Source organism: Ranitomeya variabilis, chromosome 7, assembly GCF_051348905.1.
Source record: "Ranitomeya variabilis isolate aRanVar5 chromosome 7, aRanVar5.hap1, whole genome shotgun sequence".
NCBI lineage: Eukaryota > Metazoa > Chordata > Amphibia > Anura > Dendrobatidae > Ranitomeya > Ranitomeya variabilis.
This window is the reverse complement of record NC_135238.1, coordinates 52,312,524-52,339,935: the sequence shown is the minus strand read 5'-3', so window position 1 is coordinate 52,339,935 and position 27,412 is coordinate 52,312,524. Positions and strand designations below refer to the sequence as shown.

Below are 27,412 nucleotides of genomic sequence, written 5' to 3'. Positions count from 1 at the left end.
CTTGAAATCTCAGGATGGATATTTTGTAAGGGTTTTTTATTGATCGCATAGACCCCTGCTCTATTTTCTGCTTTCTAGTACTAGTGGGCCTCTTTTGCTGAATCTGATTTCATCCCTATGTATGTGCCTTCTTCTTACTTCACCGTTAATATTTGTTGGGGGCTTCTATATCTTTGGGGATTATTTCTCTGGAGGCAAGCGAGGTCTTTCTTTCTCTTTAGGGGTAGCTAGTTCCTCAGGCTGGCTCGAGACGTCTAAGAATTTTTTAGGCACGTTCACCGGCTACCTCTAGTTGTTTTGGATAGGTTCAGATTTGCGATCAGTCCATTTACCATCTCCCTAGAGCTTGTCCTTAGTTTAATCACTTGCTGATCTATTTGTGATCCTCCGCCACTTGGGATCATAACAGTACAGCCGGCCAGTAAAGTGTTAATTGCATGGCAGAAGCAGGAGAAAAGAAGCCTTGAGAATTTTTTTTTTTTTTGTTGCCGTGTGTCTAGCTGCTGTTGCTGCTTCTCTCCTCCTCTTAATCTTGGTGTGGCTCTGAGTTCAGCTGCTGACATGGATGTCCAGAGCTTGGCTTCCAGTCTGGATCATCTTGCTGCTAGGGTTCAAAGTATTCAGGATTTTGTTGTTCACAGTCCTATGTCAGAGCCTAGAATACCTATTCCGGAGTTGTTTTCTGGAGATAGATCTAGGTTCCTGAATTTTAGGAACAATTGTAAGTTGTTTCTTTCTTTGAAACCTCGTTCCTCTGGTGATGCCGTTCAGCAAGTTAAGATTATCATTTCCTTTTTGCGTGGTGACCCCCAAGATTGGGCCTTCGCATTGGCGCCAGGGGATCCTGCATTGCTTAGTGTAGATGTGTTTTTTCTAGCCCTTGGATTGCTCTATGAGGAACCTAATCTTGAGAACCAGGCTGAAAAAACGTTATTGGCCCTCTCGCAGGGGCAAGATGAAGCAGAGGTGTACTGCCAGAAATTTCGGAAATGGTCGGTGCTTACTCAGTGGAATGAGTGTGCCCTGGCTGCAAATTTCAGAGAAGGTCTTTCTGAAGCCATTAAGAATGTCATGGTGGGGTTCCCTACGCCTGCAGGTCTGAATGAGTCAATGACTCTGGCCATTCAGATTGATCGGCGTTTGCGGGAGCGCAAACCTGTGCACCATTTGGCGGTGTCTTCTGAACAGACACCTGAATCTATGCAATGTGACAGAATTCTGACCAGAAGTGAACGGCAAAATTATAGACGGCAAAATGGGTTGTGCTTTTACTGTGGTGACTCAGCTCATGTTATCTCAGCATGCTCTAAGCGCAAAAAAAAGGTTGATAAATCTGTCACCATTGGTACTTTACAGCCTAAGTTCATTTTGTCTGTTACCCTGATTTGTTCCCTGTCATCTTACCCGGTTAATGCTTTTGTAGATTCAGGTGCCGCCCTGAGTCTGATGGATTGGTCATTTGCCAGGCGCTGTGTGTCATGATTCCCCAATGGCATGGGAACATCAGAAACACAAAATAACAGACTAGCCCTCGGGTGATGGAAACTCAAGCTGACCGTGACCTAAATCTACCACACAACTAACAGTAGCCAGGAAGCATTCCTACGGCTGCCTAGATGCCATGCGCCAGCCGGAGAACTAACTACGCCTGGAAGAGGAAGGAACAGACCTGGCTTACCTCTAGTGAAATTCCCCAAAGATGATAGTAGCCCCCACATATATTAACGGTGAGTTCAGAGGAAAAGACATACACAGTATGAAGGTAGATTTAGCAAAGCGAGGTCCACTTACTAGATAGAGGAAGGATACAAAAGAAGACTTCACGGTCAGCTGAAAAACCCTTTCACAAACCCATCCTGAAATTACTTTAAGACTCCTGTGTCAACTCATGACACAGGAGTGGCAATTTCAGTCCACAAGAGCTTCCAGTAACAGGAAATGACAAACTGTAAACTGGACAAAAAATACAAAACAAAAAGGACAAGAGTCCACTTAGCTGATCAGCAGACTGGTAGCAGGAACATGCAACTGAAAGACTCAGGTTACAATGATGACCGGCAAGGAAGTGACTGGAGAGCAAGGCTAAATAGGGAACTCCCAAAACTGATGGAAGCAGGTGAGCTGAGGCAGAAAAGAACACACAAGTCTCCAGTACCACCAGCCACCACTAGGGGAGCCCAAAAAGCGGATCACAACAGTACCCCCCCCCTTAAGGAGGGGGCACCGAACCCTCACAAGAACCGCCAGGGCGACCTGGATGAGCCCTATGAAAGGCACGAACCAAATCCGAGGCATGAACATCAGAGGCAGTTACCCAAGAATTATCTTCCTGACCATAGCCCTTCCATTTAACCAGATACTGGAGTCTCCGCCTGGAAATACGGGAGTCCAAGATATTCTCTATAACGTACTCCAATTCACCCTCAACCAGCACAGGAGCAGGAGGCTCAGCAGAAGGAACCACCGGCACCTCGTATCTCCGCAACAACGACCGATGGAACACATTATGGATAGCGAAAGATGCCGGGAGGTCCAAACGAAAGGAAACAGGGTTAATAATCTCCAAAATCCTATAGGGACCGATGAACCGAGGCTTAAATTTAGGAGAAGAAACCCTCATTGGGACAAAACGGGAAGACAACCACACCAAGTCCCCAACACGAAGGCGAGGACCAACCCGACGCTGGCGGTTAGCAAACCGCTGAGTCCTCTCCTGGGACAAATTCAAATTGTCCACCACTTGTTCCCAAATCCGATACAACCGATCCACCACAGCATCTACTCCAGGACAATCCGAAGACTCCGCCTGACCAGAAGAAAAACGGGGATGAAACCCCGAATTGCAAAAGAAAGGGGAAACCAAAGTGGCCGAACTAGCCCGATTATTAAGAGCAAACTCCGCCAACGGCAAAAAGGCAACCCAATCATCCTGATCCGCAGACACAAAACACCTCAAATACGTCTCCAAAGTCTGATTAGTTCGCTCCGTCTGGCCATTAGTCTGAGGATGGAAGGCAGACGAAAAAGACAAATCAATGCCCAACCTGGCACAGAATGGCCGCCAAAATCTAGAAACGAACTGGGTACCCCTATCAGAAACGATATTTTCAGGAATACCATGCAAGCGAACCACATTTTGAAAAAACAAAGGAACCAACTCAGACGAGGAAGGCAACTTCGGCAATGGCACCAAATGAACCATCTTAGAAAAACGGTCACACACCACCCAGATAACAGACATCCTCTGAGAGACAGGAAGATCAGAAATAAAGTCCATCGAGATGTGCGTCCAAGGCCTCTTCGGAATAGGCAAGGGCAACAACAACCCGCTAGCCCTAGAACAACAAGGCTTGGCCCGAGCACACACATCACAAGACTGCACAAAAACACGCACATCTCGAGACAGAGATGGCCACCAGAAGGATCTAGCCACCAAATCTCTGGTACCAAAAATTCCAGGATGACCCGCCAGCGTAGAAGAATGAACCTCCAAGATGACTCTACTGGTCCAATCATCAGGAACAAACAGTCTACCAGGTGGACAGCGATCAGGTCTATCCGCCTGAAACTCTTGCAAAGCACGTCGCAGATCTGGGGAAATAGCGGATAATATCACCCCATCCTTAAGGATACCTGTAGGTTCCGAATCACCAGGGGAATCAGGCTCAAAACTCCTAGAAAGGGCATCTGCCTTCACATTCTTAGAACCTGGTAAATATGAGACCACAAAATTAAACCGAGAGAAAAACAACGACCAGCGCGCCTGTCTAGGATTCAGGCGCCTGGCAGACTCAAGATAAATCAGATTCTTGTGATCAGTCAAAACCACCACCTGATGTCTAGCACCCTCAAGCCAATGACGCCACTCCTCAAATGCCCACTTCATGGCCAAAAGCTCCCGATTACCGACATCATAATTTCTTTCGGCGGCAGAAAATTTTCGAGAAAAGAACGCACAAGGTCTCATCACTGAGCAATCGGAACTTTTCTGCGACAAAACCGCCCCCGCTCCGATCTCGGAAGCATCGACCTCAACCTGAAAGGGGAGAGAGACATCAGGCTGGCGCAACACAGGGGCAGACGAAAAGCGGCGCTTAAGTTCCCGAAAGGCCTCCACAGCGGCAGAGGACCAATTGGCAACATCAGCACCCTTCTTAGTCAAATCCGTAAGAGGCTTAGCAACACCAGAAAAACCAGTTATAAATCGACGATAAAAATTAGCAAAGCCCAGGAACTTCTGAAGACCCTTTAGAGAAGTAGGCTGCGTCCAGTCACAAATAGCCCGAACCTTGACAGGGTCCATCTCAACAGAAGAAGGGGAAAAAATGTACCCCAAAAAGGAAATCTTTTGAACCCCAAAAACACACTTAGAACCCTTTACACACAGAGAATTCTCCCGCAAGACCTGAAAAACCCTCCTGACCTGCTGAACATGAGACTCCCAGTCCTCAGAAAAAATCAAAATATCGTCCAAATACACAATCATAAATTTATCCAGATATTCACGGAAAATATCATGCATAAAGGACTGAAAAACTGAAGGTGCATTAGAAAGGCCGAAAGGCATTACTAAATACTCAAAGTGGCCCTCAGGCGTATTAAATGCGGTTTTCCACTCATCCCCTTGCTTAATTCGCACCAAATTATACGCCCCACGGAGATCAATCTTGGAGAACCACTTAGCCCCCCTTATGCGAGCAAACAAATCAGTAAGCAGCGGCAACGGATACTGATATTTGACAGTAATTTTATTCAGGAGTCGATAATCAATACAAGGCCTCAGCGAGCCATCCTTTTTAGAGACAAAGAAAAACCCAGCTCCTAAAGGTGATGAAGAAGGACGAATATGTCCCTTTTCCAGGGACTCCTTAACATACTCTCGCATGGCAGCATGCTCAGGTACAGATAGGTTAAACAAACGACCCTTTGGAAATTTACTGCCTGGAATCAGATCTATGGCGCAATCACACTCTCTGTGGGGAGGGAGAGAACCAATTTTAGGCTTTTCAAAAATATCCCCAAAATCCGACAAAAATGCCGGAACCTCAGAGGGAATAGATGACGAGATAGAAACCAAAGGTATGTCCCCATGAGCCCCCCGACACCCCCAGCTTAACACAGACATAGTTTTCCAGTCCAGTACTGGGTTATGAGATTGCAACCATGGTAATCCAAGCACTAACACATCATGTAAATTATGCAACACGAGGAAGCGAATCATCTCCTGATGGTCTGGAGTCATACGCATAGTCACTTGCGTCCAGAACTGTGGTCTATTACAAGCCAGAGGTGTAGAATCAATACCCTTCAGAGGTATAGGAACTTCCAGAGGCTCCAAATCAAACCCACAGCGCCTGGCGAAGGACCAATCCATGAGACTCAGAGCGGCGCCAGAGTCCACATAGGCATCCACGGTAATAACTGATAATGAACAAATCAGAGTTACAGACAGAAGAAATTTAGACTGTAAAGTGCCAATAGAAACAGACTTGTCAACCTTCCTAGTACGTTTAGAGCATGCTGATATAACATGCGCGGAATCACCACAGTAGAAGCACAAGCCATTTTTGCGCCTATAATTCTGCCGCTCGCTTCTTGACAGAATTCTGTCACATTGCATTTTCTCTGGCGTCCCTTCAGAAGATACCGCCAAATGGTGCACGGGTTTGCGCTCCCGCAAACGCCGATCAATCTGAATCGCCATTGTGATGGACTCATTCAGACCTGTGGGCGTAGGAAACCCCACCATGACATCCTTAACGGCATCAGAAAGGCCTTCTCTGAAAATTGCCGCTAGGGCACACTCATTCCACTGAGTAAGCACAGACCATTTACGAAATTTTTGGCAGTATATCTCAGCTTCATCTTGCCCTTGAGACAGGGCTATTAAAGCTTTTTCAGCTTGAATCTCCAAATTAGGTTCCTCATACAGCAACCCTAAAGCCAGAAAAAACGCATCCACATTGAGCAACGCAGGATCCCCTGGTGTCAATGAAAATGCCCAATTTTGAGGGTCACCTCGCAGCAAAGAAATCACAATCTTAACCTGCTGAACAGGATCTCCAGAGGAGTGAGGTCTGAGAGAAAGGAATAATTTACAATTACATTTGAAATTCAGAAACCGAGATCTATCTCCGGAAAATACCTCTGGTGTAGGAATCTTAGGTTCAGAAATAGGAGTACGTATAACATAATCTTGTAAATTCTGAACCTTCGTAGCAAGATTATTTAAACCTGCAGCCAAACTCTGAGAGTCCATCCTTACACCGGAGAGATCAGAGCCATTCAAGGATTAGAAGGAGAGAAAGGCAAGGCTGTAAATAGAGCAGAAATACAACTGAGCCAACTAAGTAGCAAACATGTGAGGAAAAAAAAAAAAAAAAAAATCTACAGACTTCTTTTACTCTCCTTTCTTCTGCCAATTACTTTAACAGAGGCCGGTCATACTGTCATGATTCCCCAATGGCATGGGAACATCAGAAACACAAAATAACAGACTAGCCCTCGGGTAGTTGAAACTCCAGCTGACCGTGACCTAAATCTACCACACAACTAACAGTAGCCAGGAAGCATTCCTACGGCTGCCTAGATGCCATGCGCCAGCCGGAGAACTAACTACGCCTGGAAGAGGAAGGAACAGACCTGGCTTACCTCTAGTGAAATTCCCCAAAGATGATAGTAGCCCCCACATATATTAACGGTGAGTTCAGAGGAAAAGACATACACAGTATGAAGGTAGATTTAGCAAAGCGAGGTCCACTTACTAGATAGAGGAAGGATACAAAAGAGGACTTCACGGTCAGCTGAAAAACCCTTTCAAAAACCCATCCTGAAATTACTTTAAGACTCCTGTGTCAACTCATGACACAGGAGTGGCAATTTCAGTCCACAAGAGCTTCCAGTAACAGGAAATGACAAACTGTAAACTGGACAAAAAATACAAAACAAAAAGGACAAGAGTCCACTTAGCTGATCAGCAGACTGGTAGCAGGAACATGCAACTGAAAGACTCAGGTTACAATGATGACCGGCAAGGAAGTGACTGGAGAGCAAGGCTAAATAGGGAACTCCCAAAACTGATGGAAGCAGGTGAGCTGAGGCAGAAAAGAACACACAAGTCTCCAGTACCACCAGCCACCACTAGGGGAGCCCAAAAAGCAGATCACAACAGCTGTGGTTTTGATTTGGAGCCTTTAAAATTCCCTATTCCACTAAGGGGAATTGATTCTACACCATTGGCTACGAATAGACCTCAGTACTGGACACAAGTGACCATGTGCATGACTCCTGTTCATCGGGAGGTGATTTGCTTTCTTGTACTGCATAATTTGCATGATGTCGTCGTGTTGGGTCTACCATAGTTGCAGACTCATAATCCAGTCCTGGATTGAAAAGCTATGTCGGTGTCAAGTTGGGGTTGTCAGGGAATTCATGGTGACGCTCCTGTGGTGTCAATTGCTTCGTCCACTCCTTCTGAAGTCCCTACGTTTTTGTCAGACTACCAGGATGTATTTGAGGAGCCCAAACTCAATTCTCTACCTCCTCATAGGGACTGTGATTGTGCTATAAATTTGATTCCTGGTAGTAAATTTCCTAAGGGACGACTTTTCAATTTATCTGTGCCGGAGCATGCTGCCATGCGGAGTTATATAAAGGAGTCTTTAGAGAAGGGACATATTCGCCCGTCCTCATCCCCTCTTGGTGCAGGATTCTTTTTTGTGGCTAAAAAGGATGGTTCCCTGAGACCCTGTATTGATTATCGCCTTTTGAATAAAATCACGGTCAAATTTCAGTATCCTTTGCCATTGTTAACTGATTTGTTTGCTCGCATTAGGGGGTCTAGTTGGTTCACCAAGATAGATCTTCATGGTGCGTATAACCTTGTGCGTATAAAACAGGGTGATGAATGGAAAACTGCATTTAATACGCCTGAAGGCCATTTTGAGTACTTGGTGATGCCTTTTGGACTTTCTAATGCTCCTTCAGTCTTTCAGTCCTTTATGCATGACATCTTCCGTGAATATCTGGATAAGTTTATGATTGTGTATCTGGATGATATTCTGTTTTTTTCGGATGATTGGGAGTCTCATGTTAAGCAGGTCAGGATGGTCTTTCAGGTCCTACGTGACAATGCTTTATTTGTGAAGGGCTCAAAATGTCTTTTTGGAGTCCAGAAGATTTCTTTTTTGGGTTTCATTTTTTCTTCTTCTACTATTGAGATGGACCCAGTCAAGGTTCAGGCTATTCATGACTGGACGCAGCCTACATCTGTTAAGAGTCTTCAGAAGTTCTTGGGTTTTGCTAATTTTTACCGTCGCTTCATAGCTAATTTTTCTGGCGTTGTTAAGCCTTTGAAGGATTTGACCAAGAAGGGTTCTGATGTGACTAATTGGTCTTCTGCGGCTGTGGAGGCCTTTCGGGAGCTGAAGCGTCGGTTTTCTTCGGCTCCGGTCTTATGTCAGCCAGATGTCTCACTTCCCTTCCAGGTGGAGGTTGATGCTTCCGAGATTGGAGCGGGGGCTGTTTTGTCGCAGAGAAGCCCCGATGGCTCTGTGATGAAGCCATGTGCTTTCTTTTCAAGAAAGTTTTCGCCTGCCGAGCGGAATTATGATGTCGGTAATCGGGAGCTGTTGGCTATGAAGTGGGCATTTGAGGAGTGGCGACATTGGCTCGAGGGAGCTAAACATCGTGTGGTGGTCTTGACTGACCACAAGAATTTGATTTATCTCGAGTCGGCCAAGCGGCTGAATCCCAGACAGGCTCGTTGGTCGTTGTTTTTCTCTCGTTTTGATTTCATGGTCTCGTACCTGCCGGGTTCGAAGAATGTGAAAGCTGATGCTCTTTCTAGGAGTTTTGTGCCTGACTCTCCTGGAGATTCAGAGCCGGCTGGTATCCTTAGAGAAGGGGTGATTTTGTCTGCCATCTCCCCAGATTTGCGACGTGTGCTGCAAGAGTTTCAGGCGGATAGACCTGACCACTGTCCACCGGAGAGACTGTTTGTCCCGGATAGATGGACCAACAGAGTCATCTCCGAGGTTCATTCTTCGGTGTTGGCGGGCCATCCTGGAATATTTGGTACCAGAGACTTGGTGGCCAGGTCTTTTTGGTGGCCTTCCTTGTCACGGGATGTGCGTTCCTTTGTGCAGTTTTGTGGAATTTGTGCTCGGGCGAAGCCTTGCTGTTCTCGTGCCAGTGGTTTGCTGTTACCTTTGCCTGTCCCGAAGAGGCCTTGGACGCACATTTCCATGGATTTTATTTCAGATCTCCCTGTCTCTCAGAGAATGTCTGTCATCTGGGTGGTGTGTGATCGTTTTTCTAAGATGGTCCATTTGGTGCCCTTGCCTAAGTTGCCTTCCTCCTCCGAGTTGGTTCCACTGTTTTTTCAAAATGTGGTTCGTTTGCACAGAATTCCTGAGAACATTGTTTCTGACAGAGGATCCCAGTTTGTGTCTAGATTTTGGCGGACCTTTTGTGCTAAGTTGGGCATTGAATTGTCTTTTTCGTCGGCCTTCCATCCTCAGACGAATGGCCAAACCGAGCGAACTAATCAGACCTTGGAGACTTATTTAAGATGTTTTGTTTCTGCTGACCAGGACGACTGGGTTACTTTTTTACCGTTGGCCGAGTTTGACCTTAATAATCGGGCTAGTTCTGCTACTTTGGTTTCTCCTTTTTTTTTGTAATTCGGGGTTTCATCCTCGTTTTTCCTCGGGTCAGGTGGAGCCTTCTGATTGTCCTGGAGTGGATGTTGTGGTGGATAGGTTGCATCAGATTTGGAATCATGTGGTGGACAATTTGAAGTTGTCACAAGAGAAGGCTCAGCTCTTTGCCAACCGCCGTCGCTGTGTGGGTCCCCGACTTTGCGTTGGGGACTTGGTGTGGTTGTCTTCTCGCTTCGTTCCTATGAAGGTCTCCTCTCCTAAGTTCAAGCCTCGGTTTATCGGTCCTTATAAGATTCTGGAAGTCCTTGGCCCTGTGTCATTCCGTCTGGACCTCCCGGCATCATTTGCTATTCATAATGTGTTCCATCGCTCATTGTTGCGGAGGTATGTGGTACCTGTGGTTCCTCCGGTTGAGCCTCCTGCCCCGGTGCTGGTTGAGGGAGAATTGGAATACGTGGTGGAGAAGATCTTGGATTCTCGTGTTTCTAGACGGAGGCTCCAGTATTTGGTCAAGTGGAAGGGCTATGGTCAGGAGGATAATTCTTGGGTTGTCGCCTCTGATGTTCATGCGGCCGATTTGGTTCGTGCCTTCCATGTGGCTCATCCTGATCGCCCTGGGGGTTTTCATGAGGGTTCGGTGACCCCTCCTTAAGGGGGGGGGTACTGTTGTGAACTCTGTTTTCGGGCTCCCTCTTGTGGTCACTGGTGGTATGGTGTGACTTTTGCTTTGGGCTCCCCCTGGTGGCTTTGTTTGTTATCCTGCTGGTCTCTGGCTATCAGCTGGTTCGTTATCCTCTGGGAGATTCCTATATAGCTCTGTTTTACTTCCACTTGTGGCCGGCTGTTGATGTAATCAGTGCTACTCAGATTCCTTCTGACTACCTTGCTCCCAGTCCATCCAGGATAAGCTAAGTTTTGTTTGCTCATTTTTTGATCAGCAGTGTTTATCATGTTTTCTGTTCCAGCTTGCTAAAATGTAATTCCCTCGCTTGCTGGTTGCTCTAGTGGGCTGAGTTTCTCCCCACACACCGTTAGTTGGTGTGTGGGTTCTTGAAATCTCAGGATGGATATTTTGTAAGGGTTTTTTATTGATCGCATAGACCCCTGCTCTATTTTCTGCTTTCTAGTACTAGTGGGCCTCTTTTGCTGAATCTGATTTCATCCCTATGTATGTGCCTTCTTCTTACTTCACCGTTAATATTTGTTGGGGGCTTCTATATCTTTGGGGATTATTTCTCTGGAGGCAAGCGAGGTCTTTCTTTCTCTTTAGGGGTAGCTAGTTCCACAGGCTGGCTCAAGACGTCTAAGAATTTTTTAGGCATGTTCACCGGCTACCTCTAGTTGTTTTGGATAGGTTCAGATTTGCGATCAGTCCAGTTACCATCTCCCTAGAGCTCGTCCTTAGTTTAATCACTTGCTGATCTATTTGTGATCCTCCGCCACTTGGGATCATAACAGGCGTGCACCTGAGCAGGGTCCCTTCCTGCTTAGGTGGGCAACGCCACGGCCTGGTGTCCATGGGGGGGTTGCAGCAGTGGTGAGGTGACGGCAGAGGTGCGGGGATAATGAGCGGTATGGCGTGAGCAGGGCACGGTATGCTATGTGTGCAGCAGAGCGGGGTTAATCACTGGTTTATCGGTGGCGGCGGACATCTTCCAGAGGTCGCGCATGCGCAGATGGAGTGCTCTGCTTCCCGGGGCTTCAGGAAAATGGCCGCGTGAGGCCGCGTGTGCGCAGATGGAGATCGCGGCGGCCATTTTCCTGAAGCCAAGATCTAAATCTGCGAACTCGACTTCAGGAAAATGGCCGCCACGATCTCCATCTGTGCACGCGCGGCATCCCGCGGCCATTTTTCTGAAACCCCGGGAAGTAGAGCACTCCATCTGCGCATGCGCGGCCTCAGGAAGATGGCCGCCGCCACCACCGATAAACCGGTGATCAACCCGGCTGTGCTGCTCACATTGCATTCCGGGCCGCTGCATCACCTCACCTGTGGAAGGGACCCTGCGCACGCCATACCGCACCTCTGCCGCCGCACCTCTGCCGCCGCCACCACACCACTGCGGGTAAGCCTGCATTACGACTATTAGACGCACCCCCTATTTTCCCCCCTTTTTTTGGGAGGAAAAAAGTGTGTCTTGTAGTCCGAAAAATACGGTACATTAAATGGTAGTATACTCGGGACTACTGAACAGGAGAAGGACTTGGGGATTCTGGTTAGAAGTAAGCTGAGCAGCAGTACTCAATGTCAAGCAGCAGCTGCAAAAGCAAACAAGATTTTAGGATGTATAAAAAGATAAAATTCCGCGATCCCAACGTATTATTACCCATTTATAAATCACTGGTGAGGCAGCATCTAAAATATGGGATCCCGTTTTGGGTTCCACATTTTGAAAAGGATATTTAGAAGTTAGAATCGGATCAAAGATGGCAACTAGATTATTACAAGGGATGGAAGGCCTCTCATCTGAGGAGAGGTTGGAAAAGTTGGGCTTGTTTAGCGTAGAAAAAAGACGCCTCAGCGGAGATCCCATGTACATGTATCAATATATGTGTGGCCAGTACAAAACACTGACAACATGAGTTATTCCTTCCAAAGACCATACTGAGGACCAGGGGGCACTCATTAAAGGGTGGAAGAAAAGAGATTCCGGCAGCAAAACAGGAAAGGGTTCTTTACAGTTAGATCAGTCAGACTGTGGAATGCCGACCACAAGAGGTAGTAATGGCCGACACTATAAAGGTACCGTCACACTCAGCGACGCTGTGGCGATATAGACAACGAGCCGACCTAAACTAGATCGCTGGAACGTCGCTGTTTAGGTCTCTGTAGAGACGTCAAACACAGCAACTCCAGAACGATGCAGGAACGATCCAGTGACGTAACGGCGACTCACTTCTCGTTCTCGCTGGTTGATAGCTCCATGTCTGGCATTGCTGGCGTCGTTGCTTTTGATGTCAAACATGACGATACACGCCGACCTAGCGACAAAATAAAGTTCCAGACTTCTAGCTCCGACCAGCGATGGCACAGCGAGATCCAGATCGCTGCTGCGTGTCAAACACAACGAGATCGCTATCCAGGACGCTGCAACGTCTCGGATTGTTGTCGTTCTCGTTGCAAAGTTGCTGAGTGTGATGGTACCTTTACAGCTTTTCTACAAGGGCTGGATGATTTCCTCAGTACACATACGGTAACATTGTGGGTTATAATTAAATTAGTGACAAAATGTACAATTGGTGGAGGAAGATTGAACTTGATGGACCGAGGTCTTTTTTCAACCTATGTAATTATGTAACTGTGTAACTATGTAACTGTCACATGAAAGCCACGAGATCGCGATGACGTAGAGTTGAGACTATTTTTCATTTCCTTGTTGCAAAACATCCTACGTCTGAAAAGGATAAGACAAGTCAATAGTATGAGACCATTCAAAGTATTCATAGCACATTAGCAATGCGGCTCATAAATAGTATTCAACTGGTAATTCATATTTGTGCTATTAATTCCCCTTATCTTGACCGCTGTTCACTGCTGTAGCTTAGTAAATTCCATAGGTTTCGACAAACATTTACTTAGGTCTGTATGAATATGAATTCTAAGCAAGTCTTTCATTTACCTGGTAAATAGAGAGGAGAGAGCCAACATCTAACTGTATATACACTATTGCTATTACTGGAAAATGATAAGTGACAATACTTCCCGAACTGGCAGGTTTTCATTGTTTGTTCTATCGATATATTTGCTTTATCCCAATAGACTAACATATGCTGGTTATACATTGAAGTATTGAATTGAGCAACAGGCACTTTGCCTAAAATGATTTAATGAACAAATAATAATAATAATAATAATAATAATAATAATAAAAAAAAAGATATACTATAACTTTCCAGAATTCTCCTGCCCAATCACTTCAGGAGCCCAATTAAAATTATAACAATGGATACTCACCTCCTAATGTAATGCTGTTCCCACAATGTTGACACCACTATTCCCGACAGGTGGCGTGACATTGTTGTGTCACATGACCACCGAATGGCTGCAGCCTTTACTATTCCATCAGACAATAGACTACCCTGATGGAATAGTTGATGAGTTACAGCCAGACAGTGATGTCTACAGTAGTTCACAACCCCTTTAAGACTATGAAGCAGGAGATACTGATGGTATTGATTAATTTCAATTTTAATGCTGGGTTTCTCCAGTATGTGTGCTAATAGACCCTAAAGTTTTCTTATAGCTTTTTAGCATTGCCATTATTGTACTGACCTGCATGATAAATTGTACTGACCTGCAGTGATTGGCTGCAGTGGTTAAATCAAATGCTGTAGTCATGTCAACAGCATAGACGTGTCAACAAAAAACAGTAGAGGGTACTTATGGTCTATTTTGTTATTTTTACAATGACAAAGACTTACGTATATGCATCCAGTCTCTAACTTGACGAGGAGGAATGGGGCGTTCTAGTAATCTTGGGAACCTTTTAAGCGTTTGCATCACTCTGACCACTTTTTAAATAAGAGGACTTGGCTTAGCTTCTTGTGTGCCGACAAGTTTAATATAGGCAATGCATAGGCTGGTGTAAACTACCCTAAATTTATTTTTCTGGCTTGCTGACAGTAAAAGGTGTCCTATGATGGTCTTTGCTTTTTCCACTTTTTACTCCCTAAGCATTTTGTTGAAGACGGGTATATGAAAAGTAAAAAATGGCCCTCATTGAATCTAATGGATAGCTGTTGGCCAGTTTTATCCAAGGTTCCTTGTAAGAAGAAATAGACTTAGCTACATGTTGTTGCACAAGTAATAACCCTTAAGCTGGCCATTAATATTAGACTCATGTTGACCTTACCCGATATCGACGGGTTCAGGCGATAGTCTAATATGTATGGAGGCACTGGCCAAATGATAGTTGGGAGTCATGTCTATCAGACATGTCCAGTTTTGGACTACCGATCACATTGTTCTCCCTGAAATAAGACGTGTCAGCCTACGGCTTTCTCACAGAGAACGCAGAAGTGCTTGACCAAACAAGCGCTCCCTTGTATGGGAGAGTCAGCTAAGATGGTTGTCATTAGAATGATCTTTCAGCCAACAGGCATCTAATGTGTATAGGATTGGGTAGTCTGGTGACTGGATGACAAGATCTTAAATGGGTTGTCTACTACTAGGACAACCCCTTCTCAATCTGAATGTTTTTCCCTATTAAAATATAAACACTTATACTCATCTCCGATGCCGTTTCAACGGTGTCGGCACTCTCTCGTTCCAAGGGCTCTTGTGCGGTTCTTATGTCATGTGAGCCAATCAGTGCTGGCGTCACTGTCACCAGCATCAGACAAATAAGTAATCAAGAGGAAACGACCAACCAGCCGCAGCTCAACACTTCATGTTGACTACTTTTATGTCCGAAGACGGAGACTGTGACGCCAGCGCTGATTGGATGTACGTCTCATGTGAGGTTGTGAACACGAGTTCCGACACCACTGAAACAGCACCGGCATGGGAGGGGAGTATAGGTGCTTTTATTTTAACGGGGGCAAACTTTCAGGTTGAGAAGATATTGACCTAGTGGTGGACAGAACCTTAAAACCGAGGTATCAAAGAGATGGCAAACAATGCAATAAAGTTAGGATTGCATGGATCGGATTAGTCTGATAGACGAGAAGATAGGTGGTCGGCAATGGAAAAAGGAGTGATGGTAGGCAAGAATCTAATAGTGTAAGTAGCTTAATGAAAAAACAAAAAAATCTAAAACCCATTATTTTACATTGGGAGGGGAGTGAGGCCGGTGACCTGACTCTGTAATTTCCTGTGAATGGCTTTACCTCACTTGAGTTAATCGTAATCTTTCATATGTAATGTTATCTAAATCTTATCTACATTTAGTAATCTACTGAGAAAAGACCTACTTTTATGTAAATGTGCCTTCTCGTATAGTGTGCCCTTTCTAAAGTGTCATTGCCAAAAGGAAGTAATAGGAAAATAAGGAGTATGTGGCAATCCAGCCTCACAATGGGTCATATTTCTGGCTTGCAGGGAAGCACATTCACTGGAGATCAAGCTAATTAATATTGGTTTACTTTTGCTTTGATGCATTAAAGGGAATCTACAACTTTATTTCTAAAGTTCTAAAGTGTATTGGTTTAATATACTGTTTATATGATTAATCCGGACATAGCCCTCTGCTTGTGATCTCCATTGGCAGACTTCAGTCATCCATGTAATTCACGGTTGGCCATTGATCATGTGTTGGCATGTTTTGGATTATCTCCTTAAAGGATATGGAGTTTTGCTATCTTTGGTGCATTTTTGTTACCTAAATGTATGTATTTTTGGATAAAAATCAATTTCTCAATTGTGTTTCATTAAAAATGTTGCACCATTTGCCTTCGTGTTGCACTGTATTGCTGGCTGAAGACTGAGTTAACTGAGAATCCATCAGTCAGGCTGTTCGGATACAGTTTGGAAGTTTTTTAACTTTCTTTTTCTGAGCTGCTCTAATATAATTTATGATAACATAAATGTTCAGCTCTTAGTTGATGTGGTCATAAATCAATTAATAGAAAGTTCAGTAATAGATAGATAAAAAGTTAATTACAAAGTACTATTCTTAAGTAGCTTCCTGATAGATTATTAGTTAATCTCATTCGACAGTCATCAATGAGCAGGAAAATGAACGGCCCTAAATGCCAGATGGCTTAAAACTGTTCATATGGTCACGTTGCTCTTTGAAAGATAATGTCATTCACATTATTTACTGATCCAATATGTTTCTCCTTGACTGAAAAAAATCGCTCGGGAAGTGCTCTTGGTGTAATTAGAGCACTTCCCGAGCCACTGCCTCTCTGACTCCAGTACCCACCTTCCTCTGCTCTCCTGGATTGACAGCTCACTGGCTTACAGCCAGTAAGATACCATTCAAGCATAGGAAGGTGGATATGAGTGAAGAAAGCAGATGTGTTTATAAAAAGGACACAACCCCCTGTTAAAATGACAGGTTTTTGTAAAAAAAAAATCATACCAAGAAGATTAATTTCGGAACTATTTCTACCTATACTATCACGTATAATGTGTACATTTCAATTAAAAAATAAACTGAAATCTTTTTGGGTGGAAGCAGAAAAATAAAGAACTAAAAAAAGTGGTTGCATAAATATGTACACCCTTAAACTAATACTTAGTTGAAGTCCCTTTTGAATTTATGACAGCATTCAGTCTTGATAGATTTAGATCTGGACTGGCTGGGTCATTTTCAAACTTTGATCTTCTTCTGGAAAAGCCATTCTTTTGTTGATTTGATGGTATGCTTACAGTCATTATTATGGTGAATGTTGAAATCCCTCTTTCTTTTCAGCTTTTTTGCAGATGTCTAATAGTTTTGATGCAAAATTGACTGACATTTGGAACTGTTCATATTTCCCTCTTCCTTGACTAAAGCCTCAGTTCCAGCCGCTGAAAAAACAGCCCAAAACATAATGCAGCCTCCTCCATGCTTCACTGTGAGCATGGTGTTCTTTTGGTGATGTGCAGTGTTGGCTTTGCCTCAAACATATATTTTAGGATCATGGCAAAAAAGTTCAACCTTGATGTCATCAGACCATTACACGTCTTCCACATTGTTTTGACAGACTTGATGTTGGCTTTTGCAAAACATAACTGGGCGTGGATGCTTTTCTTTGTAAGAAAAGGCTTACATTTTGCCATCCTACCCCACAAGCCAGACATATAAAGTCTACAGGAGATTGCTGTCACATGTAGTACACAAGTACTTACCAGAAAGTTCTGCAGATCCTTGTATGTTGCTGTAGGCCTCTTGGTGGCCACCTGGACCAATATATACTTGTCTTTTCGTCCATTTTTGAGAGAAGTCCAATTCTAGGTAATTTTTACGGTTGTGTCAAATTTAAACCCACTCTTGATGACTGATTTCACAGTGTTCCATGGAATAGTTAATGCCATGGAATTTTTTTGTACTTTTCTCCTGACTGAACTTCTACCTGTCATACCAGTGGGTTGAAAAATAGTTTTCTTAGCAAGCTTCAAAAAGATACTTTATTCAAAGAGATTGTTTGCTTAGGACAAATATCTTGAAGATGCCACTGATCAGCTGTTTGCTCCTCCTGTGGTGCAGAGCCAGACCAACACAGATTTGATCATTGTGGCCATTCTTGGCTACTGCAGCTCAGCTTCTATTGAAGTCAGTGGGAGCTGAGCTACAGAACGAGGCAGTGGGCACTACATCGTGATTGGAGTTGTCATGTCGTTGGCACTTTTTGTTCCTCTAACCACTGTGGAAGCTGTAAACAGCTGATCGGTGGATGTCTTGGGTGTCGGACCAGAATTAATACCAAAGTCCTGAAAAACCTTTCTAGAGCAGATATATAATCATTAATATTTCAGTGGAAAAATTTATAAAGCAAAAGCTTGCACACCCAGTTCTTGTACACAGTCACCTCTCGGAAGAATAGTTGAATCTTTTGTTATCTGCTATCAACCTATTGTATGTGACCAAGTTGAGCACAGCCCAATAGATTGTGATTTGGCAGAACAATTCCTTATAATGTCACTGTGCCTAATAACAGGTTTCAGGAACTTATTTTAACTTCGTAGTCAGGACGCTTATCCAAACAAATAAGAATTGTATTTCTTCCTTGTAAGATATTGAGTGTATTTCCTGTTATGTGACACAACAGAACAAGTTGTAAACTGATTACTTGTCCTTGTACTGAAATGTTAGTCTGTCGTTTGGGATGATGATTCGTACAACACATTCCATATTTTGTCTACTTATTGGGATTTGCAACCAGGATTTAGGATATTTGTTTTCAAACTTAGTTTCCAAAGTACACGTAGAACTGATAATTAATTGTGTTACGCACTTTCAATTCTTGTTAAGTTGGATTCACACTTGCCAGTTTTGAACGTTTTTTTTTTTTCATCCTTAATTTTGCAAAATTGCTGCATTTTTTGGTCATTGTGCTGATAGACTCTCAATAATTGTTATAGTATTAACAAACTTGATGAAACACAACAGTTTGAGCTGTATTCTTGCCCAGTCCTCTGATCCTCTTACATTAGGGGCCACACCAACACAGTGTAGCCTAATACAGTAACCACCAATCTTTCAGTCTTTGCCACGTTACAGTCTGTCATGCAGGCCCTACTATTTGATGTATTGTGGCTTTATTTCAGACTTTCCTCTCAAAGACTATGCTTGTTGAACCTAGACCCTGTATCACGGGATTACCGCAACAGAGAGGAGCCAGAAGACCACAGCGTCTGATTGCTCCTACTCCTGCACTGAAAAGAAGCACTTCATCTTCTTTTAAATGGTGTTAATTTCTTTTGGCTGAACAGGGGTTAATCGGCCATGTTGGAAGCTCTGGGAGTCTAAGCTCTCAGCTTACCAACTCACATCCCCTTTATAATCTGGGTCCTGATTGAAACCTATGTCAGAGCTAGCTTATGCAGCATGGCTTGGAAAATAGGTGTTTATATGAGAAGGAGTTTGGAGGAGTTATCGGTGACAGTTGCGTGTGTTTGTAAGGGTACGTTCACACAGGACTTTTTTGCTGCTTTTTTTTTGCTGCTTTTTTTTATGCTAATTTTCAGCTGTTTATAGGTGCGTTTTTGGTGCGTTTTTTGGGTGCGTTTTTTGTGCGTTTTTGGTGCGTTTTTTTTCATGCTTTTTTTGTGGTATATGGTGAATCAAACATGTTTGATGACTACACCAAAGACACTCAGTTAGTACTCAAGCACGCAGGTATTTACCTACTACCTGGTCATTTAATTTGTTAGAAAAGGACACCTCACAATGGCTCTTCACACCTGACAATGGCTCACAATGGCTCTTCACACCTCACTACCAGGAACTCCCTCACAATAGATCACAATCAGGACACCTCACAATGACTCTCCACACCTGACAATGGCTCACAATGGCTCTTCACACCTCACTACCAGGAACTCCCTCACAATAGATCACAATCAGGACACCTCACAATGGCTCTTCACACCTCACAATGGCTCACAATGGCTCTTCACACCTCACTAACCACACCCCTAAGCTCTTGGCTGTGAGATCCCTTCCTGCTGGCCATGATTTTCTGCACAAAAAAAGCAGCAAATAATGCTACTTGCGTTTTTTCAGCGTTTTTGCAGCGTTTTTTTCATCACCCATTCAAGTCAATGGGTGAAAAAACGCTGCAAAAACGCAGCAAAAACGCTGAAAGAAGTGACATGCCCTATGTCCAAAAAAAGCAGCAAAGCAGAAAAAACTGATCAAACAAAAAACCAACGTGTGTGCATGAGATTTCTGAAATCTCATAGGCTTTACTGGTACTGTAAAAAGCAGCTGAAAATTAGCATAAAAAAAAGCAGCAAAAAAAAGCAGCAAAAAAGTCCTGTGTGAACGTACCCTAAGTGTGATAATTTCCTTCCCTCTTCTTACTTTGCTTTTTCCCCATCCTCCACTCCCCGGTGGATTCCACTGTTATATGTGAGTAAGTACAGTATTTGTATGCCTAATATTTTTAGTTACCCCTTGTTCGTGTTGCCTCGTTTGTCGGGTTGGTGTACTGTGGTGCATGACATTGCCCCTCTTCCCAGGGTAGGGAAAGAGAACAGATGGAGGGCGGATTCAGCAGATAAGGCAAGGGTGGCAACCCAGGCATCTTCACCTTCAGAAGTATGCCAGGGAATAGGGCGAGCTAGGGCACCCCTTAGTGTTAGGGACAGGAAAGGAGCCCCTGGTCCCCAATCACCTGACAGCCGAGGCGTGACCCCTGCCGTTTAGGGCACGGTCCACACATACATTCACTTATCAGTGCAGCCTTGCAAACAGTATCGGACTGGGGTGGCAAGTTCTCACCAGTAACATTTACTCTGGGAGCCCACTGTTCAGCTACATGCATATATTACATTGCCTTTTTTCACAAATTTGCTTCTGCTTCTATAAAATAATAAACTAGGCAGCTTGTTGAATGGATTATGAGATGCTACTTTTGTCTGTACATAGTGTAAATGTATTGGGCTAAGTGCTACTCATGTTGGCCAGTAAGTGGTTCACTCCTGCATCGGGGCCCACCGGGGGATTTTCCTATTCTACTGTGGGCCAGTTCGACCCTGCTTTCTGCCAAGGGAGAATAGGGGACAGAAGTTTAGTGTTGTGTCAATCAGTGGGAGATCCAACAGTGAGACCCACACTGAATTACGAGTTATCACCAATCCAAGGTATGGACTTTTCTAGAACAGAAAACCCCATCAAAGTGACTTCACAGCTGAGTAATACTTTAACCATAGCTACACTATCTGCAGTTAATGGGCTTCAAGCTGCTTTAACATCCTCTGGACTTGTAGACAGAGGTTGATAGCTCTGGAGCATCAGTCATTGCTTTTTGACCCCTGAATAATTTTATAGGGAGTCATAAACATCCAGTTACTTGTTAACAGCACTGACACTTCAAGTCACACTAATCAGTGTAGATATTACAGCTTTTTATATTATTTTATGGCAAGGTATCTAAGGAGTCTTGTGTGTGACGTTTCACTGGGGAAAATCTGACACCTTCAAATACCTGATGTGGACTAATTTGTGTAGTTACAAAGTGACTGAACCGACTTATTAATATTTTTGCATATTTTTTTCCAGAATAACATGGCAGAGAATGTTCTAAGAAGGTGATATACGAAGTGCAGAACATAAGGAACATCACCATGGCGTACAATGAAGGGGCCTACAACTCTGGGTACCATGACTCAGAGACTCTGGAGATTGACCGAGGGTATGGCAGCATTATTTTATTAATTTTTTAAAATAGGCTTTATTTCTTATATGCATATTCAGAAGTGCCAATAAGAGGTTGTCATCATACACAACCTTAGTTCATCTCCTCAGTTGGGCGCAGAATTTCATGCACACACTGAATACATGTTCATATAATTAGTGGATCATCACGTTTTTGGAGAGTGCAAAGAAACTTGAGCACCTGGAGAAACACGCAACTTCTTTTTAGGTATTATCCTTGGTCAGATTTGAAACCAGAACCGGAGTGCTGCAAGGCCGTAAAGCATTCAACCAAATTGCTGTCCCAAGATTTTAAATTTTGACCACTTTAAGGGGTTGTCCAATAGATGTAAGCAAAGTGATAAAAAAAGTTCCTATCAGGCCTAGTTCATCTGAAATGGCTGTAAAATTTGATTCAGACAGAACTGTAAGTGCTCTGAAAAGGTGTTTTTAATGCTCTGAGGTCTCTCCGCACCCCAGAGAATAATAAACAAAAGGGAATGAAGGGGTTAAAAAATTATAATTTATTATGTTCTCCTGTCCTAGGTTCACCTCTTACATGTCCTGCAGCCATAGCTATCAGATTTTGATTTGTTAGAAATCAATTTGGCCACGGCTATTGGCCACTACTTTCACATTGATGATCTAACCCTTAGGTCACGGTCAGTATTTGGTCAGAATTTTACCTCAGTATTTGTAAGCCAAAGTATAAGGAAAAGTATAATAGAAACACGTCACCACTTCTGTATTTATCACCCACTCCTGGTTTTGGCTTACAAATACTGAGGTAAAATAGTGACCAAATACTGAACGTGTGAACATGGCCTAATAGAAACACGTCACCACTTCTGTATTTCTCACCCACTCCTGGTTTTGACTTACAAATACTGATCCAAATACTGAACTTGTGAATGTGGCCTCAGGATGGGTCATCAAAATAAAAGAATATTTAGATGTATGGAGCGAGCCAGTTGTGTAATAAAACCAGCACATGACTCTAAGACCAACAGTTGGAGCTAGCTTCTGTCGCTGGTGTTTACCCACATAAATGCCACTGCCAATCTCTGCATTTAAGTGGCACAGTGGGTTGTCTATTGGGGGTCCCAGAGGCACCCTACAACACGTTTGCAGGGTATCAATTGGTTGCAATGGTAGCCAAGGTCTTGCTGAAGCCACCTTGGTACTTGGCTGCCACAGGCTGAGCTTCATAGAAGACCTTGTTTTTCACTTTATATTGCAATATTTGATCGCAAACTTAAATATACAATGTAAAGTAAAAAAAAATAAAAAATAAACATTAAAATGCAAACTAACCTCCTATACCCCATTTAAAAAAAAAAAAAAAAGCATATCCAGCGTTGATCCATTCGTAAAAGTCTGATGTAGCAAAATATAAAGTTATTTAAACTACAAAATAAATGCTGTAAAGAAAGAAAAAATAAAAATGGCCATTTTCAGTTTCCACATTTTCCCCCAAAAATACAATAAAAGGCAATTTAAACATTTTATATGCAGCTCTCTTGACAGAAAAATATTTACAAATGTGACAAATCTAGGTAAAATAGCGACAAAAAACACAACTTTTTTTAAACTTAATTTAAAAAATTTTTTTTTTTATTTAAATAATAATAAAAATCTATATAAGTCTAGTATCTCCATAATCGTAATGACCTGAAGAATCATGTTATCTGGTGATTGTTACTGCACAATGAATGGCATAAAAGCAACACCCACTCTTGGAAGAAGGGGAGGAAATAATTAGTAAAAACAAAATAGTTTGTGTTCTTAATGGGTTAAAACTATATATATAATTGAATAATAAGGAAAAATATGTGTCTGCCATTATAAAAAAAACACAAAACATAGGTTTCAAAAAGTGTAGTAGCCTATACGTGTGAGTGTGGAGACGTCTCAAAGAACAGCTCCTGCTCTGGAGGACATGACACGACCATTTATTACAGGGTCACTCATACACTTGAATGGACTTGTAATGTCGGTAATTTCTGCAGCATTATCAGTGGTCGGACATTCTTTTGAAGGCGGTTTATGGTGTTGTGGCGGCCTCAGAAACTTTTCCTAAAACTGTATTGATGTGCTGCTTGTAAAGCGACAGGCTGTTGCATAGCAACGGAGGCCATCTTATAGGTGTTACCTCATACCACACAAAATGGCCGCCACTCCTTCATTCTTTCTGATGCCCTAGGCCTAGACATACAGTGTTTACATGTTTATTGAGTGAATCTTGAGGTGGTTGTGATTTTTTTACATTGTTTAGTTCCATATTTTCTTTATGAACCACATACAGGCCTTCCTACAGGCAGCAGTCACCCTTTCACAACAACCCATATGAAGATGATGACAAGTATCCAGCACAGAGGAGAAACTGGATGGGAAATCGGGCACCAATGAATGCTGTAACATTAGACATGGATTATAATCAGCAAATACCCAGATATCCCCATTCATCAGACGAGCCCTACAGCGTTGGGCACTGTGAGTAAAAAAAAACAAACAAAAAAACAAAAAATGAACACTGTTTTTTAATGTTGAGATTGTTTTGCATTTTATAGGGACATCTATAAGGATGATGTGTTTTTAATCCCCTTCCAATGGTGATGTGCATGTAAGTCACCCATAAATAAATGGCCGGTGATGGCTTTGTTGCACAACCGGCACCTACAATCATGGCCGAAAGTGTTGGCGCCCTTGAAATTTTTCCAGAAAATTATCTATTTTTCCCAGAAAATTATTGCAATTACACAGGTGTTGTTATTATTTCTTTTGTGTGCACACAAAAAAACTCAGAAAAAAAGCAAATTGGACATAATTTCACACAAAACCCCCAAATGGGACAAAATTGTTGGCTCCTTCAATGTAATATTTGGTTACACGTCTTTTGGAATAAATAACTGCAATCAATCGCCTCCTATAACCATCTACAAGCTTTTTACACCTCTCAACTGGAATTTTGGACCATTTTTCCTTTGCATATTTGAAGGCGCCTTCTCCCAACAGCAATAAACTGTGGACTTTGCCTGAAGCTTCTTTTTTTACAGAACTGTGGAAAAGTCAAATCACGGACAACTTGTATTCTGTCTATATGCAGTATTTAATTTATCATCTAAGTGTTGAAATTTGCATTGCAAGATGCTTTTTTGTCCTTAACACAGTTTTGAAATATGTCATCAGTCACAGCATACAATATCAGTATGGGCAGTGTCGGACTGGGGTGCCAAGGTCCCACCAGTAACCAACCCCCGGGGCCCTACTTTTCAGCCACATACATGTGGTATTATCTTCAATCACAAATTTATATAACAATGAACTGGGTAGATTGTTCTATGAATAAGATGCCGCCATTGTCTGTACATAGTGATTCCAGTATATAGTGCCAAGTGCTGCTCATATAAGAGGGTGGTGGCCGACTCCTGCACAGGGGCCCACCGGAGGATTCTTCTGTTTTCCTGTGGGCCAGTCCAAGCCTGAGTATGGGGATAGTAATTTCCACAAATGTTGTTCCAGGCTGTGATGCACATTTATTATATTTTAATTTTCTTTCCTAGATAATCCTTCATTTGAAAATGACTCAAATGTTAGGTCTCCTTACTTTGATGAAGACCAGGATGTCGATAGTGCAATTGATGTGTCAGAAGGAGGTATGTATACGCTTAACTTTAATCGTCTCCTCCTTTATATCAACCTTTTCTAATTAATAAAAGTAATAGCAATAAAAGCTATTTTAAAAGCTTGCTGTAAATATAAAAAAATGGGCTTATCAAAAAGGGCTGAAATATTTGATTTATCAGGCATGCACAAATAATATATACAATTCCTTTGACCGGTCCTCACACTCCTTTGGGAATAACAGAGGTAATTTCTGCTAAACCTCATGCTTCTAAATGTCTTGAAAATAAAAAAAATCCCATAGTTTTTCTGCTAATCAGAATTTAACGGTATTGTGAAGTACTATTATCAAATGCATTAATTTTACTTTTAATGGCTTACGGAAGATTTTTGTTTTGCAGAACAGTTTTAATTGTGTTTTTTTATGCTTTTAAAGTCATCCAAAGAGGATTAATACGACTAAGGCCTTCAACTATCGTAGGAGTAGACCCTTCCCTGGAGCGGCAGATAGAGAATAGCAACAAACAAGGTGAGTAGTTATGTCCAGATAGACTATGTCAAGTGAGTAGTGTTGAGCATTCCGATACCGCAAGTATCCGGGTATCGGCCGATATTTGCTGTATCGGAATCCCGATACCGAGATCCGATACTTTTGTGGTATCGGGTATCGGTATCGAAACAACATTAATGTGTAAAATAAAGAATTAAAATAAAAAATATTGCTATACTCACCTCTCCGACGCAGCCTGGACCTCACCGAGGGAACCGGCAGCGTTGTTTGCTTAAAATGCGCGCTTTTCCTTCCGTGACGTCACGGCTTCTGATTGGTCGCGTGCCGCCCATGTGGCCGCGACGCGACCAATCACAGCAAGCCGTGACGTAATTTTCAGGTCCTTCTAGGCATTCAGTATTTTAAAATTACGTTCCGGCTTTGTGATTGGTCGCGTCGCGGGTCACATGGGCGACGCGACCAATCACAAGCCGTGACGTCACGGGAGGCAGGAGACGCGCGCATTTTAAAATGCGCGCGTGTCCAGCCTCCCGTGACGTCACGGCTTGTGATTGGTCGTGTCGCCCATGTGGCCGCGACGCAACCAATCACAGCAAGCCGTGACGTAATTTCAGGTCCTTCAGTATTTTAAAATTACGTTCCGGCTTTGTGATTGGTCGCGTCGCAGTCACATGGGCGACGCGACCAATCACAAGCCGTGACGTCACGGGAGGCTGGACACGCGCGCATTTTAAAATGCGCGCGTCTCCTGCCTCCCGTGACGTCACGGCTTGTGATTGGTCGCGTCGCCCATGTGACCCGCGACGCGACCAATCACAAAGCCGGAACGTAATTTTAAAATACTGAATGCCTAGAAGGACCTGAAAATTACGTCACGGCTTGCTGTGATTGGTCGCGTCGCGGCCACATGGGCGGCACGCGACCAATCAGAAGCCGTGACGTCACGGAAGGAAGGAAAAGCGCGCATTTTAAGCAAACAACGCTGCCGGTTCCCTCGGTGAGGTCCAGGCTGCGTCGGAGAGGTGAGTATAGCAATATTTTTTATTTTAATTCTTTATTTTACACATTAATATGGTTCCCAGGGCCTGAAGGAGAGTTTCCTCTCCTTCAGACCCTGGGAACCATCAGGGATACCGTCCGATACTTGAGTCCCATTGACTTGTATTGGTATCGGGTATCGGTATCGGATTGGATCCGATACTTTGCCGGTATCGGCCGATACTTTCCGATACCGATACTTTCAAGTATCGGACGGTATCGCTCAACACTACAAGTGAGTCAATTTCAATTCGTGACCAGCGATGGAAAATTTTAAACCGGCAACAGTTGTGTTAGGTCACAGGTCACAATACGAGATCATAAAAAATCATTAGATATGATGTTCTGATGCGTACAGGGGAGGACTGAGACAGAAGAGAGCAAGAACAGTATGGGGGCCCTTTGCAGTCCAATAGTTCGTCATAATGCACCCCTTTAAATACTGCTTTAGAGGTGAAAATGGCCCCTTTTTCCTTTTGGGCCCTTCTTTACAATAGGTTTTTCCCATCTGCATATATGGATATTGTCACATAGTAGTTTTGCAATTTGCTGATTATTAAAATTTGCAGCGTTCTTTAGATATTATTGTTTTTCTTTTGTTTACAGCTCGTTGCTTAGGAGACCGACCATGACTGCGGTCTAGCTTATAAGTACTGCACTGAAGCTGCCCGGGATTAAGAGTTAACAGCGCGCTCTTTGGATCCTGGCCAGCTTCAAAGCAAGGCTTACAAACTCAATAGAAAAGGGAGTATAAACACTGAGCATTTTCTGCTGTCTCGTAGTGGTGG

At 43.3% G+C, this 27,412-nt stretch overlaps 1 protein-coding gene across 3 annotated transcripts in view; it reads left to right on the top strand.

The window, feature by feature from the left end:
• TMC5 (transmembrane channel like 5) overlaps nt 1–27,412 on the top strand; it is a 100,815-nt gene that overhangs the window by 31,108 nt on the left and 42,295 nt on the right. For 2 of the 3 annotated variants that reach the window (XM_077275079.1, XM_077275078.1), the window contains exons 2-5: nt 21,317–21,449; nt 23,757–23,944; nt 25,015–25,107; nt 25,512–25,604. In XM_077275079.1, the coding sequence (XP_077131194.1) occupies nt 21,382–21,449; nt 23,757–23,944; nt 25,015–25,107; nt 25,512–25,604 (442 nt within the window). In that variant the 5' untranslated portion in view covers nt 21,317–21,381. Of the gene's footprint in view, nt 1–21,316; nt 21,450–23,428; nt 23,448–23,756; nt 23,945–25,014; nt 25,108–25,511; nt 25,605–27,412 lie in introns of those variants that run through there. The other variant, XM_077275080.1, reaches the window with a different exon arrangement.